We start from the raw sequence: 15,895 nt of genomic DNA, 5'->3' as shown, positions 1-15,895 counted from the left end.
GGATCTAAAGCATTCAGAGTTCACACAAATCTCAAAAGTCCATTTTAAATTTGACACAGAACCAGTACAATTTACAATGTCAGGGTTTCAGTTCTGATCACACATAAAACATTTTCTCCCAGCAGCATTGTCTAGTATTTTCACATATTTGTCCATCTCTCTTTTTCTCTATATGATTGTTCCAGACCTTCCCATATTTTGTCCTGGATTACTAAACCACATGAGATGTTTCAAGCTTCTCATGCTCCATGTAAAACTTTTACTAATTATTTTCTTGTCAAGCTCGTTCTGGCCTGTGGGAAGAGTAGATCATAACAAAGTCAAACATACTTTCTACATCATTTGACTTCTGTGGGTTAATCAGAAGCCAAGCAATGTGTATTTCTGCTCCCCAGGCACATGAACTGTGTGGTCTTTAGGAGAGAATGTTGCTGGTGAATGATGTAGTTGTACTGGAAGACTGTATACCCAGAAATGTGTGACTAACTGGTACAGACTCCCCACAGAAGGGAGGGGCTGCTGTGACACCTCCCTGTGCAGGATGTTTCCAGAGACTTCTGGAACTTACTCCTGGCCCAGACCATATCAGAGTCAGCTCAGAAGAGCTGTGGCTTCACCCAGTACTGCCTGTCAGCTGCTGCCTGTTCCTGCAGAGATCCAATCCTGTCTCAAAGGGAACTTGTACCGGAGGAGGCACAGTTATCAATTTCACTAATTGACATCAATGGTAGCCTGCTAAGGAGTGTTTCAAATTTTGGAAGGCACCGCGAGACGTATCGTAAAGTGGCGAATGAATACACTAGTTGAGGAAAAGGAGCGAGAGCTCAATAACGTTTATAAACAGCTGACCAAGGACCACTCTTTTTTCTGCAGAACCGCCAGAATTTGGTCTGCAAGTTAGTGGTAAAAGAGCGGGAGTTCTCTTAATTGTGATTCTGCGTTTGGGATAGCAAATGCTTTTGTTGATATTTTGTTAAGAATTGTGATTTTATACAAATTCAAATATCCGAATAACATATAAAATTGAACCGTGTTTGAGGACAACCTTTGAATTAGTATGTTTTCTGTATCCAATTTTGCTGAAATTCTTCGTCTTTAGGCAGAAAGACTTCACTTGAAAGGATTGGAGGCTTATGATTATGTAATCATTCTGTTCTGTTTGTTTTGTTGACAGAATGGAACAAAGAAGTCCTGGGACTTTATGAGAACTCATGACAGGTAGGTGTGTGAGAGTGCCCGGGTGAGAAGTGTCCTCAGGCTGGATCTTCCTCTACTGCTGCCAGACACTTTCTTAACTCCTGCTCATTAAGACCGAGACATGGAGCCCTACGGTAGAAGAGCACAGTGCCCTGTTCTTCCTGGGAGCTGTGCAGGTCGGAGAGTAGGCATGAGAAGCATTGCGCTTGGCGACCTGCATCCGGATCTGTGTGTGCCTCTGGCGTTTTCTCCCTTTCTGCTCTGACCTGAAGGTGCTGGGCCTGTGAATGGGGTTCCCTGTCAGTGCAGTGTCAGTCCTCTGGGTCTTCAGGCAGGAACCGCAGACTTTAAAATCTCCATCTGTTTGAATGTTCATTTTTGCTTTGTTGCGATGCTTGGTCACATTGAATATTGCATCTGGGTGCTTTAAAAGGCTTTCCATTGCAGAAGGACGCTGTTTTGTCACAGAGTTAAAATCCCTGTATCAGTTTCATTTAATAAAGCTGTTGGTCCTTGTCTGAAACTGAAACATATATTGCAGCTGATCGCCTAACAGCATTGCTTTGCTTTATACACGCCACTATGAGATAAAGCATTCACCGCAATGTAACAGACATGTGGCTAGAGTTAATGTAGGAAAAGTTCAAAGAGGTTTGTTGGCTGGATCTGCATGCAAAGCCCCTGTGCACAAATTAGCCATTCAGTAGGTGGTACCATAAATCTTTTCAGGGAGTTAATTTAAGACCTAGAAGAACAACATGATACACAGGTTTGTTGGACAATTCTGATCGCTCTTATTATTATGTTTATTTAAACAAACAATGAATATAGTAGATTGTGATTTTTTGGGGTGGGTTCCCAGATCCGAAGCTGAGAGGGCGAAGAGTCTTTGTCCAAGCCATCCTAGACTTGCCCCTCACTGTTCAGAGTTCACAACCAGTTCAATTAAGAGCAATCTCTGTTATCCACTCATGGTCATTCAAAGACTGAAGCCTGATTGAAGCCCTCTGGCAGCTTTTAATGGCATGTGTTACCTAATTAATGTGCTCATTAGTTACTGGGGAGGGTGTTGAAATGGGACTGTGTGTAGACCCTACAGTGGGATAGTTTCTAGGTGTACTTTTCTCAGATTCTTAAGAGAGTTTCTTGGAAAAACCCCTGACTGAGCTGCTCCCAACGTGATCAAACACATCCACCCTCACAATGAAAAGGATCAAAAAAGGAATCCCTTCTGGCAGAGTGTTTCCTTCTGTTGAGTTTTTGTTTTCCACTGGGCTGTCTCTCAGAGTTGCTCGGTGAACGGTCATGCCGTTTCTCAGAGGTGAGAGGTCAGACACACAGTCGAGGAAACCCCAGCATGGCATTCACCTTTTGTCTGCGTGTGCTGATGTGTGACTCGCTGCCTATATTAAAAATGACTTCATACTGATATGATTCATTCAGTGTGGAGCACTGGTGTGATTCGGGCTCTGCACACAGGGCTGGAAGGTTGTGGGTTCAAACCCCAGTAGAGCAAGGTGCTCATTCAGATTGCTCCAGTAAAATCCTCAGGGCGCTTCCATTCAGTTGGATAAAAGTGTCAGCCAGATAAAAGCAGACAAAAGACAAAGTTGCAATACAGTTAGGACTGCCTCCACATTCTCCTAACTGCATTTGAACTGTGCTTCAATTAACCCAATTAACCTTGTGAGCCAGCATTGTCACCAGTCGTTAATGACTGCACCTGTTGAGGTTCTTCTAATTTTAATGGCCTTGAAGTGTACTTTTAGTCCCTTACTTTACGGATTAAAAGTAGGCGAACACTATCCTTTTTCACTGAAAAAACACTTTTTATTGATATTTGACAAACATCTCAAAGGAGAAGAATCGGGATGTGGGTTGTAGTTATATTGTGTGGCATGCTTTCATATACTTTTTTAATCAGATACATGGGGGGAGGGGGTTAGCTTCAGAATGCCATTGTAGAGCTCATGGGTCATGGGACTGGTTGTCTGCTAGTGCAGGACCAAAAGACCAACATGTTTTTTTTTGCAGTTTTTCACAGGAGCATTCCTACCTTCTAGCCTGATCTTGTGAGATATCGGAAGCAAAGGAAGGACAGTAGACCTCCTAGATAAACCAGCTACTGCAAGTGGTGTTGGTTAGCCAGTAGGTGGCGCTCTTCCTTCTAAACCGAAATATCCATATGCCTTGGGATGGTGATGGGAGACTGCAATAGGAGGTGTTATCCTCTGGATGAGACATTAGATTGAGGACGTAACTAGTTACCATAGTAATGAAAAGATGCCATGTCGCTTTTTGAAAGAGCTTGAGTTTTTCCCCTGGTGTCCTGGTGATATATTTCACTCCTGTACAGGCTTGGACGTCTGACTCTGCTGTCATCCCTCTCCCCCCTCTCAGTGGGGGGGGGGGGGCGCACTTCAGCCACCTGTCTGTGAGGTGCTTCGAGATCCTTTGGGAGAAAAAGAGCAATATTAATGCAAGGATTATTTTTTTTAAAAGAAGCAGATATATTAAGAATAAGAAGGACTGCAAAGTAAAGAGTATATGGAATGCATGAAAGAAACAGGCAGTGATGCAATGCTCTGAGTCCAGTGGTTCTCTTTGTGCACTATAGCGGATGGTCTCTTCCCTGGGGGGTGTATCGATCCTCTTATCAGCCTTCCTGGATACAATGGAGTTCAGAGAGGATACATGGGGGTGGGTGCGCAGTGACTAGTTGAAAGGTAAAGCCATTAAGACCAGCATCTGTTTAGATCATTAGTGTCACCCTGTGTCTTTGTGACGTACTCCAGTGCGGCTCTGTACTAGAGGCCGTTTCTATAATGAGAGAGGAGGTGGTGTAGTCCAGTGTCAATGGCCAGCTCGTTTTGTTCTGTGTGGGGATCAGTGGGGGGTGGGGAGGCTGAGTTAAAGCTCTCATTTTTTTTTCACGTTTCTGAACGTGCGCCGAAACTTTCAACACACGCGCATTGGGAGTGCAGGTTGGGAGAGCTAATTGCTATGAACAAAACGCAGGTTTAACATTCTGATCTTGCAGATATATACATATGTAATTTTATTCTACCCATAAACCACCTAAAAACATATTTTCGGGGCTGAAATGTTTGGTGCATTATTGAGATCTTTAGCGTCCCTCAGTGGACTCGAAGCATCTACATGTTTGAATTCAGCAGGGAGGCTCTCCTTCAGCAGTGCTGTGGTGCCCTGACACAGCTGGGAGGCACTGGAGTGTTTATCACATGTTCCCAGGCTGGGAGAGAAGAGACAACAGTGTGACTGCATGTTTATTTATGGGGTGGGGGTTCCTCACAAGCAAGATCCCGAGATTCTTTTCACGCGGATCCCCGGACAGCTAAAAATGGAAGGAGCTCTCACTTTATCAAGGGTTTGGATTGAAATGCATCTCGGGGCCTAGAGATAAAGGGCTTCCCCTGGCACGCCCAGGGCTTTATGAAGTTTGATTTTGGTCACAATGAAGTGCGCGCTACTGCGCCCGTAATCTCCACCAAGAGCTTTCTTTCGCCATGGGAAAGTGGGGCCTGGTGCTTCAGGGCAGGGCTTCCTGCTTCCTCAGTGGCTTCCACATTCCCGCCGCGGCTCCAGGGACGCTGGCACCGCCGCTCCCCAGCCCTGCGCGGAGCCGGCAGGCTGCCCGAGATTGGCTGGCTTCTCCTCGGATCCGCGCGGGCCTTGCGGCTGAGCCGCTGGAGCCGGGGGCCCGTGTCTTTGATCATCTGTCCGGTCAGCCTTAGCTCACCGCTGAGCATGACTCAGCCCAGACACACCTCCTCACAGCCCGGCTGCATGGGACTGTCTGGTACGGGCATCACAGTTTGACTGGTGCGTTGACTCACGTCTGTGGTGCACTAGCATGTAATCAGAATACCCCCCCCCCCCCCCCCCCCATCAGCTCCCAGATATATTCCGACTCCAGAGTCTGAGGCTCCCCCCCTCCCACTTAGTCAGCATCTTCTCCTCAGACAAGGGCCTCGTCTAAATCTCTCGCTTTGCAACCGCGTGTCACCTCTGCTTTAAACGAATTAAAGACAAAATGTTTTAGTTCGGTCTGAAAAATGACACGGCGCCACTGGGCACCCTGCAGGCCACCTGCAGGTCTTTGTTATTTTTCCCCGTAAGCTTTCTCTCTGCTCGCTTCTTTTTGTGGAGGGATTGGTGTGGAAAAACGGGGAACATCATCATTCGGAATTGCCTGCGCCCGGTGTATTGGTAAATAAGTAAGAGGTTTCCCCAGGAACACCTCTCTGCGCTGGAGGATTTATTGCTGCGCAGGCTGGATTCATACAGAAAGTGCAGTGAAGTGCTACCCGCAGACTGCAATTCAAACAAATCAAGCAGGAGACCAAGCTGTTTTTGATGTAGGCAGCCTCTAATGTTGATGTTTTGCACAAGATTGCCTTTTCTGCCACTATTGCTAGGAGATTGCCACAATCACCCCAAGACATGTCTTTAGGCACTGCAGAAATGAAAACAGACATTCAAAGAGAGCTGTTATTTAAAAAAAAAACCGAGACGGGAGCTTGTTCTAATGTGTTAACGATTTTGGAATGGTTTTAGGTGGGAATAATGCACATGAACGGTGATAGATGTGAACGCCCCAGTTAAACTCACTTAGCAAACGCTTAAGCTAATTAAATATGAAGCATCCTCGATCTGAAGAGGCTTTGAATGCCTACAAGCCCATTGTGCTACCTGTCCTTTTCTTGAGAAATCCTATTATAGTGAGATTCTTAAGATGAATTTCGTATTGATGTTTTTCTTAAAGGAATTACCAGGCTAGTGGCTTAAAATTCAAGTGAGCCCGGAAAACAAAAGAGGAGTGTTAATCCCTGCCTGTGATGGGCAGCCCGGTTCTGCCTGGAGCCCCTGGCCCTTGTGCTGCCCCCCCCCACTGCGCCGCAGGGGGGGTCGATCGCTGTTTCCTGTGCAGCTCAATGCTGGACAGTGCTTCAGCCGACCATTATTAATAGGGGTTCTGCGTTAAGCTACCCTGAAAAAGAAAACTTCAAAAGTTCTTTAAAAGGTCTTCAAAAGAGGGTGAGGGAGATACGGAGCTGCCTGGGCATTAATTAAGGGCGATAACCTCACCTTTTTAGTAAGTTACACAGCACTGACAGAGGAGTTATCAAAGGTTGCAGCCTAATTGACACTGTCTGGTTTGAAAATGGAGTCGGCTGGGTTATGTTTTGTTTTTACGGAAGGTTTAAAGCAGCTTCTTACATCCTCAAAACAAGGTATTTACATATCTGAGAGTGTGAGAACAAGCAGCACATGTATTTAAGTGGTAAATGAAAGAGCCCTGCATTGTGCATTAAAACCATTAAAAGCTTTACTACCATAATTAACACCCCTTATGCAATGTGATCCTCAAGTCATAACGCTAAGTCTCTATATTTCCAAATCATATGTCATGCAAGTTATGGATAATGGTTCAATGGGTTTTTTTTGCCACCAAGCTTTTCTGAGGATTTTTTTTCTCATTTTCATGCCTTCAGCTCTGAATGCCATGTAATTGTGACATCTTTAGGATAGAGTAATATTTGACTATTTCTCTAAATGCACTGTAGGGAATAAACACAATTGCTGCATGTTTGTGCTACAGTAGTTAAAAAGGGAAACTGTGCTGTATGCACTTTCTGGGCAAGGATTAATTTCAAACTCACTAAAAACTGGGGCAAGCATCCTTTCAAACTGAAAATAATTGAACTGATTTCCTTAGTGTAATTATTGTTTTTTTTTTTGGAGGGGGGGGGGGTAGACGCAGCTGTGCATAAGTATAAGGTTTGCATCTTGCATAGTTTTTACTCTGGGTAAACTAAAGTCTTCTGCCTCCATGTCAGCTTAGCAAGCTAAGAGTTCTTCTCTCAGCATTAAAGACAAGAAGGCTGACTGAGAGCCTGTCTGTGTTTGTCTGTGTTATTATAGAGCAGTACGGAAATGAAGTTATGGCCAAATAAAACTGTACTTATCTTTCCCATTGTTTTGGTGGATTTCTAGAGACGGGAGCAGAGATGATTTCACAGTGAGGAAGTGGGACAATCTCTGTAACTCTCACTCAGTTCTCTTGCCTCTAGGCCAAGCAATAAGTTTTCAATTGGGATTTCATTCTTCCCTGTAGGAAATAGACCACTGATGACACTGCTCAAGACCTCCTTTGTAGGCTGGGGCAAGATTATACTTGCATTAATAAAATTGTCCGTGGCAGTGATCTGTCCTATTAAAATGAATCCTTTTTCAGCAGGCAATTGCAGGCCATCAGTTCAACTTAAAAAGCACTTTTTTTTTGCAGCATAGAACAAACACTGAGCACTGTGCCTGTGCATCACACCTGAGGGGCATCACACTACCACACTGTGCATACTGACGCAGAAGGAGGGGTGGGGTTTCACAGCACAGCCAAAATGAATTATGTGAATTTTCTGATTCTCTTTTCCCCATGTGTGATTTACTTTTCTTTTTCTCTTTTTTCAGCGTTTCAGTCGTGATCTTCAATACATCTTCACATTGCTTTATCCTGGTCAAGCAGTTTCGCCCAGGTAATGGTCATATAGACTTTCCTTCTCCCCCTCTCCTGCTGCCTAAAGCGACTCAGGCCAGAGACGCCATTGTGAGTCAGCAGTTAGGATGATTTACTAAAACTCGTCCTTTAAAAATTTGGTTGGTTCTCAGAGTTACGTTTTATTGTAGAGCTGTGTACTGTTAGGAAAAAAGACAAAAACACTCATGTCCACAGTTCCGTGGTTCCTTGCTGTCTGACTTTGCAGCAGATAAACCCATTTTTTGTCAATTTATGAGTATTTGCAGACAATGAACATTAACCTACAGCTGTGTTCAGGCAGTGCAAGTTTAATGGTGGAGTTCCCAAGTGCTCATTCAGAGTGGACACTAAGCACAGTTCTGCAGGAATTCCCAGTCTGAGTCACCCAGTGTGATGAGGTGATGAGGATTCCCCAAGCTAGAGTACCTTCAGCTTGCCTCCACTGCAGTGACTCTGGACATGTCCAGGAGCTTGTGGTGTTATTAGTGGGATCTTCATCTCTACTGAACTGACACCAGCTCTCCAGTGGGCACAGTGGGAATCACCATGCGGCAAAATAGAGGCAGCTCTGTGACAAGTGCATATAATATAGAGGAAAGCAAGCAGGGGCCCTACTGTTCTGTTCCAGAATGAAGGTCATAGCGTGGATCTGAGCTGATTTGAAATTTGAAAGGGTTAGAAAAGAGAAACAATATGTGATTACAATTTTGAGATTATTTTACTGTAATTGCAATATAGTGGATTACACAGTGTTAGCATATTTTTTTTCCTTGTTCACTGTCTCTTTTACACGGAATACAAATGACCACACTGTTGCACTGCGGTTTTCCAATCTCCTTTTCACGGTGGGGTGTTAAGAGATCTGTGACACGGCGAAAGCATCTTTGATTGCCACAGCTGCTGGCTGGCTCCGTGCTCAGCTAATCCGGGCTTTAGTTTAGGGTGGACAACGGTCAAGCCCACTTCTCAATTGTAAGAGAGTCGGCATCTTAAAATTGCCTTAACTCCTTTAATGCGGCACGCAGCTCCATTGAGAACTTGGTCTGACTTGCATTTAGATGGATTAGTAAATGATCCCGTGAAGAAGATGGCAAAAAACACACCTAGTTAGTTCTGTAAGGGTTTTGGAAACAAAGCAAAAAAAAAAGATTCCATTCCAGGAATTGCAGTACAAATGGCCTGTGTCTTTGTGTGGACTCTCCCCTCCACTTGGGCCTTGAAAAGGGCTTTCTCGTGCACTTCAGGAACAGTTTCTTTCCAAAGGTATTGTTCTGCCCATGTTTGTGCTTCTCACTTCATAATGGAAGGAAGCCATTTCGTTGAGACTGATTGTTTTTCGTGAGGCTTTGTAAAAATGAATAATATTCAAACAATGCCTATTTTCAGAACACTCTCTCGTCTTCATTTGTTTGCTTGCACTAAAAGGCCGCCAAAAAAAAACCACACTTGCGTGTGGGAAGTGAAGTTTCTTGGTGTAATTGGGGGGGTCCTGCAGTTGCAGGACTAGGAGGCGAGGGTGAGCCATCTCCCCCGGGAGACAAGAGGCCAGAGCAGTGCAGGGTGCTTGCTGTAAGGTGGTGTTAAATATCCGCTGCCCCCTCCTCCCTGCAGCGGTGTACATGTGCGAGTGGGAGAAGAGCAAGCCTCAGCCCCCCGAGGACGCAGACCCCGACTCGGAGGAGAACCCGGAGAGCCACCCCAACCCCCCCCCGGCCTCTTCGGGGGTCACCTACGAGCTGTGCGCGGGGCTGGTGGACAAGCCCGAGCTGTCGCTGGAGGAAATAGCCCGGCAGGAGATCCTGGAGGAGTGCGGCTACGACGTGCCCGTCACCAAGCTGAGGAAAATCGCATCCTACAGGTGCGCCCTCCTCGCCGCTCCTCCGACAGGCCGCCCCAGGGTCCTTGTTCGCTTACACGTCCGTGCCCTGTGTGTCTGTGTCAGGCCACCCCTGTGGGTATTGCGCTCGTGGCCTCATGGGAAGAAAATGTCGTATGCTCTCGAGTGATTCTTACAATGACTTATTTCAAAGTTTAATTGAAAGGCGTATAACGTACAGTACTAAAAACACGTATAGGCCACGCTGTGGTCACTTATGATAAAATGGCTTCCTTGATAGGTAAATTTCCACGCCAGTCTACATTACTGTCAAGGTGATAGCTGCTCAAGAGAAAAGCTGAAGATACTCGGAGTTTCGGTTCGGTGATGGCCCATAGAAAAGAGCCATGTATGGAACCATGTCAGGGCGCAATGGGTCGTTTCTATCGCTGTGAATTCTGGGCGTCAGTGGAGAAAATCGGCACTTGTCCAACAGAAAGCAAACACCTTTGAAACATTTTTTTTTTCGCAAGGCAAAAATCACAAAGATTTCATAATCTTGTTTGTCAGTGCCATCATGTCAACTTCAGAGCTTACTCTACCTGCATAAATTCCTTCAGATGCATTGCCTGGGCTGTTAAGTAAGTCAGATAGCACTAACCATTGTGAGAATAGAGCATTGTGCTCTTATCAGCCTTTACAATGTTGTAAAACCTCTGCAGTCATAAAGCCCTTAGAATTAATTCTAAACACCTGCCCGTGCACCTGCTGCAAAGTGTTGTACTATAATTGCCCTGCTGTTAATTGATATACTAGGAGGTCTTCTTTTGCACCTGCCACTATTTCCCGATACAAAGAAGGTGTAAAGGAATGGGAATGGATAATATTTCCTGCTTTTTTTCTTATGTGTTGGAGTTGTACTGCAATAATGCAGTGTTGTTCAGTGTCAGTGTTTCTCCACAGAGCTCCCAGTACAGTGTGCTTAGTCCTCAACGGGTCTTCGCAGTGCAGTCCGGCAGCCTCCGTTAGGAAATTGGGCACATATAGGCCACAGATAGGAAAAAGCAATGCCAAAGAAAAGAAAGTAGAAAATGGCGCTACTTTAGATCATGAAGATAAAGTACACCCCTGGATGTGTAGGGTATTCGAGGCGAGATGAAGGTTCTGTATACAGTAGGTGTTCGTGACAATCTGATACATCATGTAATCCAGTGCTCAGTCATCCTCAGTCATTCATCAATTTCCCTACGGGATTAATAAAGTATTATCTATCTATCCTCAGTCATCAGGATTGTCTGTCCCTTTACTGGGCAGGCAAGTGTCCTGATCCATCAGTGAAATCAATCACACCTGGATCTGTCAACATCAACCTCCCTGATAAGACACCCACAGTTGTATCTAAGGGATCTTTCAAGCCCACTGCTAACCTGAGCAGCCTGCTGTAAACAAGCTCTTCTTATAGCGTGGCAGGAATTTTCAGCAAGGCACCTTCTTGTATGATAAATGATTTGTAAGCTAAGTGTTCTATATTTTGACCAGATGAGATGCTTTGATTGTTTTCTCCTTGTGTTCATATTTAGTTCCCCTCTGAAGAATATTGTGCTGATTTTTGATGCAGATCACCTTTTTTATTCAGGCCAGTGGAAGTGGGAATCAAAAGCACAAAAAACAGATGCAAGAAATGGGCAACATTTCCACTGCAGGCTCAGTTGTACATTTCACAAGCTGAAGTAAGAATGTCCACAATAAAATCATTTCCAGAGTGGGCTTAATAACGTTTTTTCCGGATGTGAAAGTAGGTGTTCTCCCTGTAGTCTGTTTTTCCAGGGGCTGACAGATTGGTGCCGAAGAAATAAAAACCAAACGGAAATATAACCATCAGTAAGGGGAGTCACTACAAGCAGCTTATGTTTTGCCTTTAGCGTGAGAAGAACTAGTGTGCTGTAGGTACAAGATATTAAGAAAAATGTAAACCTTAGATTTGTGAAGGGAAAACTGTCATGTGCTTGTAGATTCATGCCTCAAGGCTGCCAGGAAGGGGGATATCTCCCAACCCGCTCTCACAGTCTGGGGATTGGTTTTAGCTAACGTCAGTCTTTTGTTGGAAAATACAGCTCCACAGTGGGGGTGTCTCACATTCTCTGTTCGATTTTCTCTCGACAGCAACCTGAGACTGTAGACAGTCTTGATGTGTGTTCATACAGCATGCAGTTTTTGTTTGAGCTTATCAGGCAACAGCCCATATAAGTCAAAGATGCCCAGTGCTTGTCCTACAGGGACTGGAGAATGGAAATCATTTCAGTATTTGCTTAATTGGACCCATTTAACAAGTTCTACCAGCTTTTCAGATGCTGATGCCTTGAGGAGACAGGAATAAAACCACAATGGCCTTCCTTGAGCAGGACTAGACATCTCAGGCTTAGATGGATACATGATAAAGCAATTGATTATCAGCAAGGCTACTTACACAGTATATTCTATACATACATCACATTATACAAATCATAGAATTGAAAGTAGGATTAGTTTTGTGGATACTATTTGGATGTATTTTTTTTTCTTGCTGAGAGGATGTAAACACTGCAGAGTTTTTAAAGCATGCCTTTTAGCTGCCCTAATGCCCCTATGAACCCATTCCAAAGATATGCACAGTGTGTGCAATCCTGACTTCCGATGCAGGCACACACAGGCCCCTGCAGTAAAGCATCACATTTTTCAGGACAAATGTTTAATAACCAAGGGAGTGGGTTGCTCTGGTTTCCACCTTTCAACAGCTGTCGAATTCTTAGTGTTGAGATTAAGAAAAAAGAAATGTTAAGCAATTGCAGGAGGTGTGTGCTTTAATTGATAGCTGGCATTTTTAAAATGTGTTCAGGCATGAAGCAAAATTCCTCCTGGTGCATTAATTCAAGCACACTGGTGCCTTAATACTCTCAACTTTTGACACTCCTTCAGAAAAGTTCCAGTTCTGCCAACGTTGAGTTCGATTGCCCTTTTCAGCTCAGCTGAGCATCCTAAAGGATTGTGTCAAAAGCACCTCAACTGAATAAACAGCTGAAATAAAGTAACCGGCAGTTCTCGGCCCTTCTTCGGCACTGGGTCACCTTGCTGACAGGAGCCTGCCACAAGAACCTTTACCCTTTGAGAGCCTCCGGGAAGTCGTCGTCCTCTTCCTTCTCACGCAGGCTAGTGGCCGGGTGCTCACGTCTCTGCGCTGTCCCGTTGGCAGGTCAGGAGTGGGCGTCACTGGCTCCAAGCAGACCATGTTCTACGCGGAGGTGTCGGACGAGAACTGCGTGGGAGAGGGCGGGGGGCGGCCCCAGGAGGGCGAGCTGATCGAGGTGGTGAAGGTGCCGCTCCAGGAGTCCATGAACTTTGCCTACGACGAGGGCATCCCAAAGACCATGGGCGTCATCTTCAGCTTCATCTGGTTCCACAGCAACATGTCCCCCAAGTACAAAATATCCACCAACGTGTAATCAGCCCCTTGTGCCCCTCATCGATGTGAATAACACCTTGGCACTTATGTCGTCTAGTTCTTAATAGTGTTTTTGTTCCTTTGTTTGTGACCTTCAATACTGCCCTTTTTTACGCATTTTTCCAAAATGAATTTCAGGATAGACATCTGTTTCAACACTGCTAAGTATTTGTAGGAGAAGTCCTGAACTTGTGAGACTTAACTGCTGTGTGTGTTTAGTGGAAGGTGCGAGGAAGGCTGTGTTGATACAAATATGCCATCAAAGGCACCAGGAAGGTGAACTGATGTTCATGATCATTAACACCTGCACTGCAACTGAAGAAGAATTGTAACCACAATGGATTTTGATCTGTAAGAAAAGAAAAGTTGCCCTTTGTTTCTGTTGTGCAAACACAGTATAAACGTCAAATCTGCAGCAAACAGGCAGCTAGACAATCAGGGTCCAGATCCATGCAAGGCCTTGCTGCCAACTCAGGTCTTAACCAGTTAGACAAAACTACCAGACATTCAGGGATCCAGTGTATAAGTGCATGCCACTTACGAGCTACGTTTATGTTATCGCTTTCAGAAATTAAAGTATACTTTTAAGTACTTTTTAAACAGATGTGTAGAAGTGTCATAACGATTAAGTATCAAAATAGCTGGGATAAAAATAGCTTTCTTCCCAGTACGTTTGCACAGAAATAGCTGAAAATCAGGGTAACAATATCATACTGACAAGACTGTTGTTAACAATAGGAGGCTGACGAGACTATTGTTAACAAACCACTATAACTGTGCTACAGAGCCTGGTTATTATACTAAAAGTGCTCTGATTGGCCAGACTAAGTAGCTCGTAAACTCACTTCAGGCTTTTTTCCAATGATTGTGTTTTGTTTTTGTTCTGTTATTGCAGTATGAATTGTATTTCTTGAGGTAGTTACTTTATGCTAAGCTAAGTCAGGATCACCATTAACACTACAGTACCGCATAGACAGTGTATTTATGTTAACGTGTGTGTGCTTGGGTGAATGCTGCTGTTGGAAAAGAAGGGTGTTGAATCTGTTCTCGTAGCCAGACGGATGTGTAGATCTGAAGCTCTTTGATAAATCAATGTTGACGTATAGCGCTCAGGCCTTTTTTCAGTGAGGAGACAGAGCTTTGACTGAAGTGTCTGGATTTGTACTGATGTAAGACTGAGGGGGATTTCTGGTGTAAGCATGAAGGTAAAGTGGATGAAACGAGCTTGCTGGTCATCATACGCTTGTAAGGAAATCAGAGACTTGTCTCAAATCCACAAGCCAGTTCATTTTACACGTGGGTTTTACCTAAAATCAATTTCCTAGCGTAATCAATCTCGTAATTTAATAGTAGTGACGTATTTTTTACTAAGCATACCTAGATTTGTGTTTCTTTTTTTGATTAGCTTGTCTGTATGAGAAACAGTATTGAAGTATACGGAACACATCTATTCTGCTATTTAAATTTGTACTAGTACTTGACTATATTAAAGTCCTTGTAAGCTTGATTTGAGGTGGATATGACATACTTTATAGTGCTATTTATGTTGTTTTGTACTTTTTTTTACTTTTGTATTTTTGATCTGTGATTATTTTTAACATTTTCTTGTCTTATTAAAAATAGTGCATTATTTATAAAGCTCATTGCATGTGCATTATTTACCTGATTTGCGTTAAATGTAAATAAATGGGTTTCACTCCCAAAAGATTACTCCAGGTGTATATTTACCTGCTGGTGCCAACAGATCCTTTGATGATAAACTCACTCTAATTTTCCTCTCTTCTTCAAAATGCTTCCTAGCACAAACAGGACTCCTTGTCATGTGGGGCTTAATCTGCTCTCTTTCAGAATAATCCCTTTGAATCCTTTCTTTCCAAGAACCCTTTTTTTTAGACATTGTGCTAAACCTCATTTTGAAACTGCATTTTCTCTCCAGAGGCTCAAGGCTTGCCTTGCGAAAGCTTTGTCAGAGGTCTTCTGGGAGAGTGTTGGATAATTTTTGGTAAACTATTCAGTTTTCATTACAAGAGGGTTTGTGAGGACCTTTCGGTTTAAAAATAGGACGTTATTTCATCAAGCACCTGTTTCAGTCAAATTCAAATCCCACCTCTCTCCCTCCTCCTATACTGAACTTCCATTGAACACTGCCCTTTGAATTCAAATTGTCCTCGTAATGGATTTCAAAGGTTAATGGGTACTTTGCAGTGAAACATCCAGGGCTCAGTTTTCCCCGAGGCTAAATTATGAGCAAACTGCTCAATCCATAGCTAGTTTGCCAGAGGGGAAAATCAAACTCGTATTGTTTTCTTCCTTATTTAGAAACATGGTGCCTTTTCACCCTACGCTCGTTTTTTTTACACTCCATTGCTGGTTTTGAATGGAATGTTGCCTCTTGTAAACCTGTCAGCTTAGTAAAGTATCAGCATTGATGATAATTTATTAATACTAGTGGTAGAGGCCCTTTTAAAATGCAATTTTCTGCACCTACGTGTAGAAACCAAGACTTCAAGAAAGCACCCTGTTTTATCATCTCCGATTGCAGGTGCTCTGCAATCTTTGATTATCAAATGTATAACAAACCCCACCTTCGGCACACCGAAGAAGTATGCGCGGTGTTTTCGAGAGAGTGACACACGTGTCACGTTCCCTGACCCCGGTGCTGTGCAAGTGAAACTGCCGCTGTAACTGGACCCTGTTTGATTAGGCTTCCGATACAAAGGCCCGAGCCACACGCTCCGTCGTGCGTGGCAGCTGTAAACGGTGTCATCTGAACACAAACAGGGCTAATTTGTCGGCTCTCTCTTGCAGCGCCGGCATCGCCGACCAAGGGGGGAGAAAGCCCTTT

At 44.1% G+C, this 15,895-nt stretch overlaps 1 protein-coding gene across 1 annotated transcript in view; it reads left to right on the top strand.

The window, feature by feature from the left end:
* Positions 1-14,757, top strand: part of nudt14 (nudix (nucleoside diphosphate linked moiety X)-type motif 14) — a 35,787-nt gene extending 21,030 nt beyond the window's left edge. The window contains exons 2-5 of the mRNA XM_088925344.1: positions 1,175-1,218; positions 7,690-7,754; positions 9,368-9,614; positions 12,802-14,757. Coding sequence (XP_088781470.1) covers positions 1,175-1,218; positions 7,690-7,754; positions 9,368-9,614; positions 12,802-13,051 — 606 coding nt within the window. The 3' untranslated portion in view covers positions 13,052-14,757. The remainder of the gene's footprint in view (positions 1-1,174; positions 1,219-7,689; positions 7,755-9,367; positions 9,615-12,801) is intronic.
* The last annotated feature ends 1,138 nt before the right edge of the window (positions 14,758-15,895 follow it).

Source organism: Atractosteus spatula, chromosome 9 (assembly GCF_055471065.1).
Source record: "Atractosteus spatula isolate fAtrSpa1 chromosome 9, fAtrSpa1.hap1, whole genome shotgun sequence".
NCBI classification, from domain to species: domain Eukaryota; kingdom Metazoa; phylum Chordata; class Actinopteri; order Semionotiformes; family Lepisosteidae; genus Atractosteus; species Atractosteus spatula.
The sequence above is the reverse complement of the archived record's forward strand: the minus strand, read 5'-3'. Positions and strand labels throughout refer to the sequence as shown.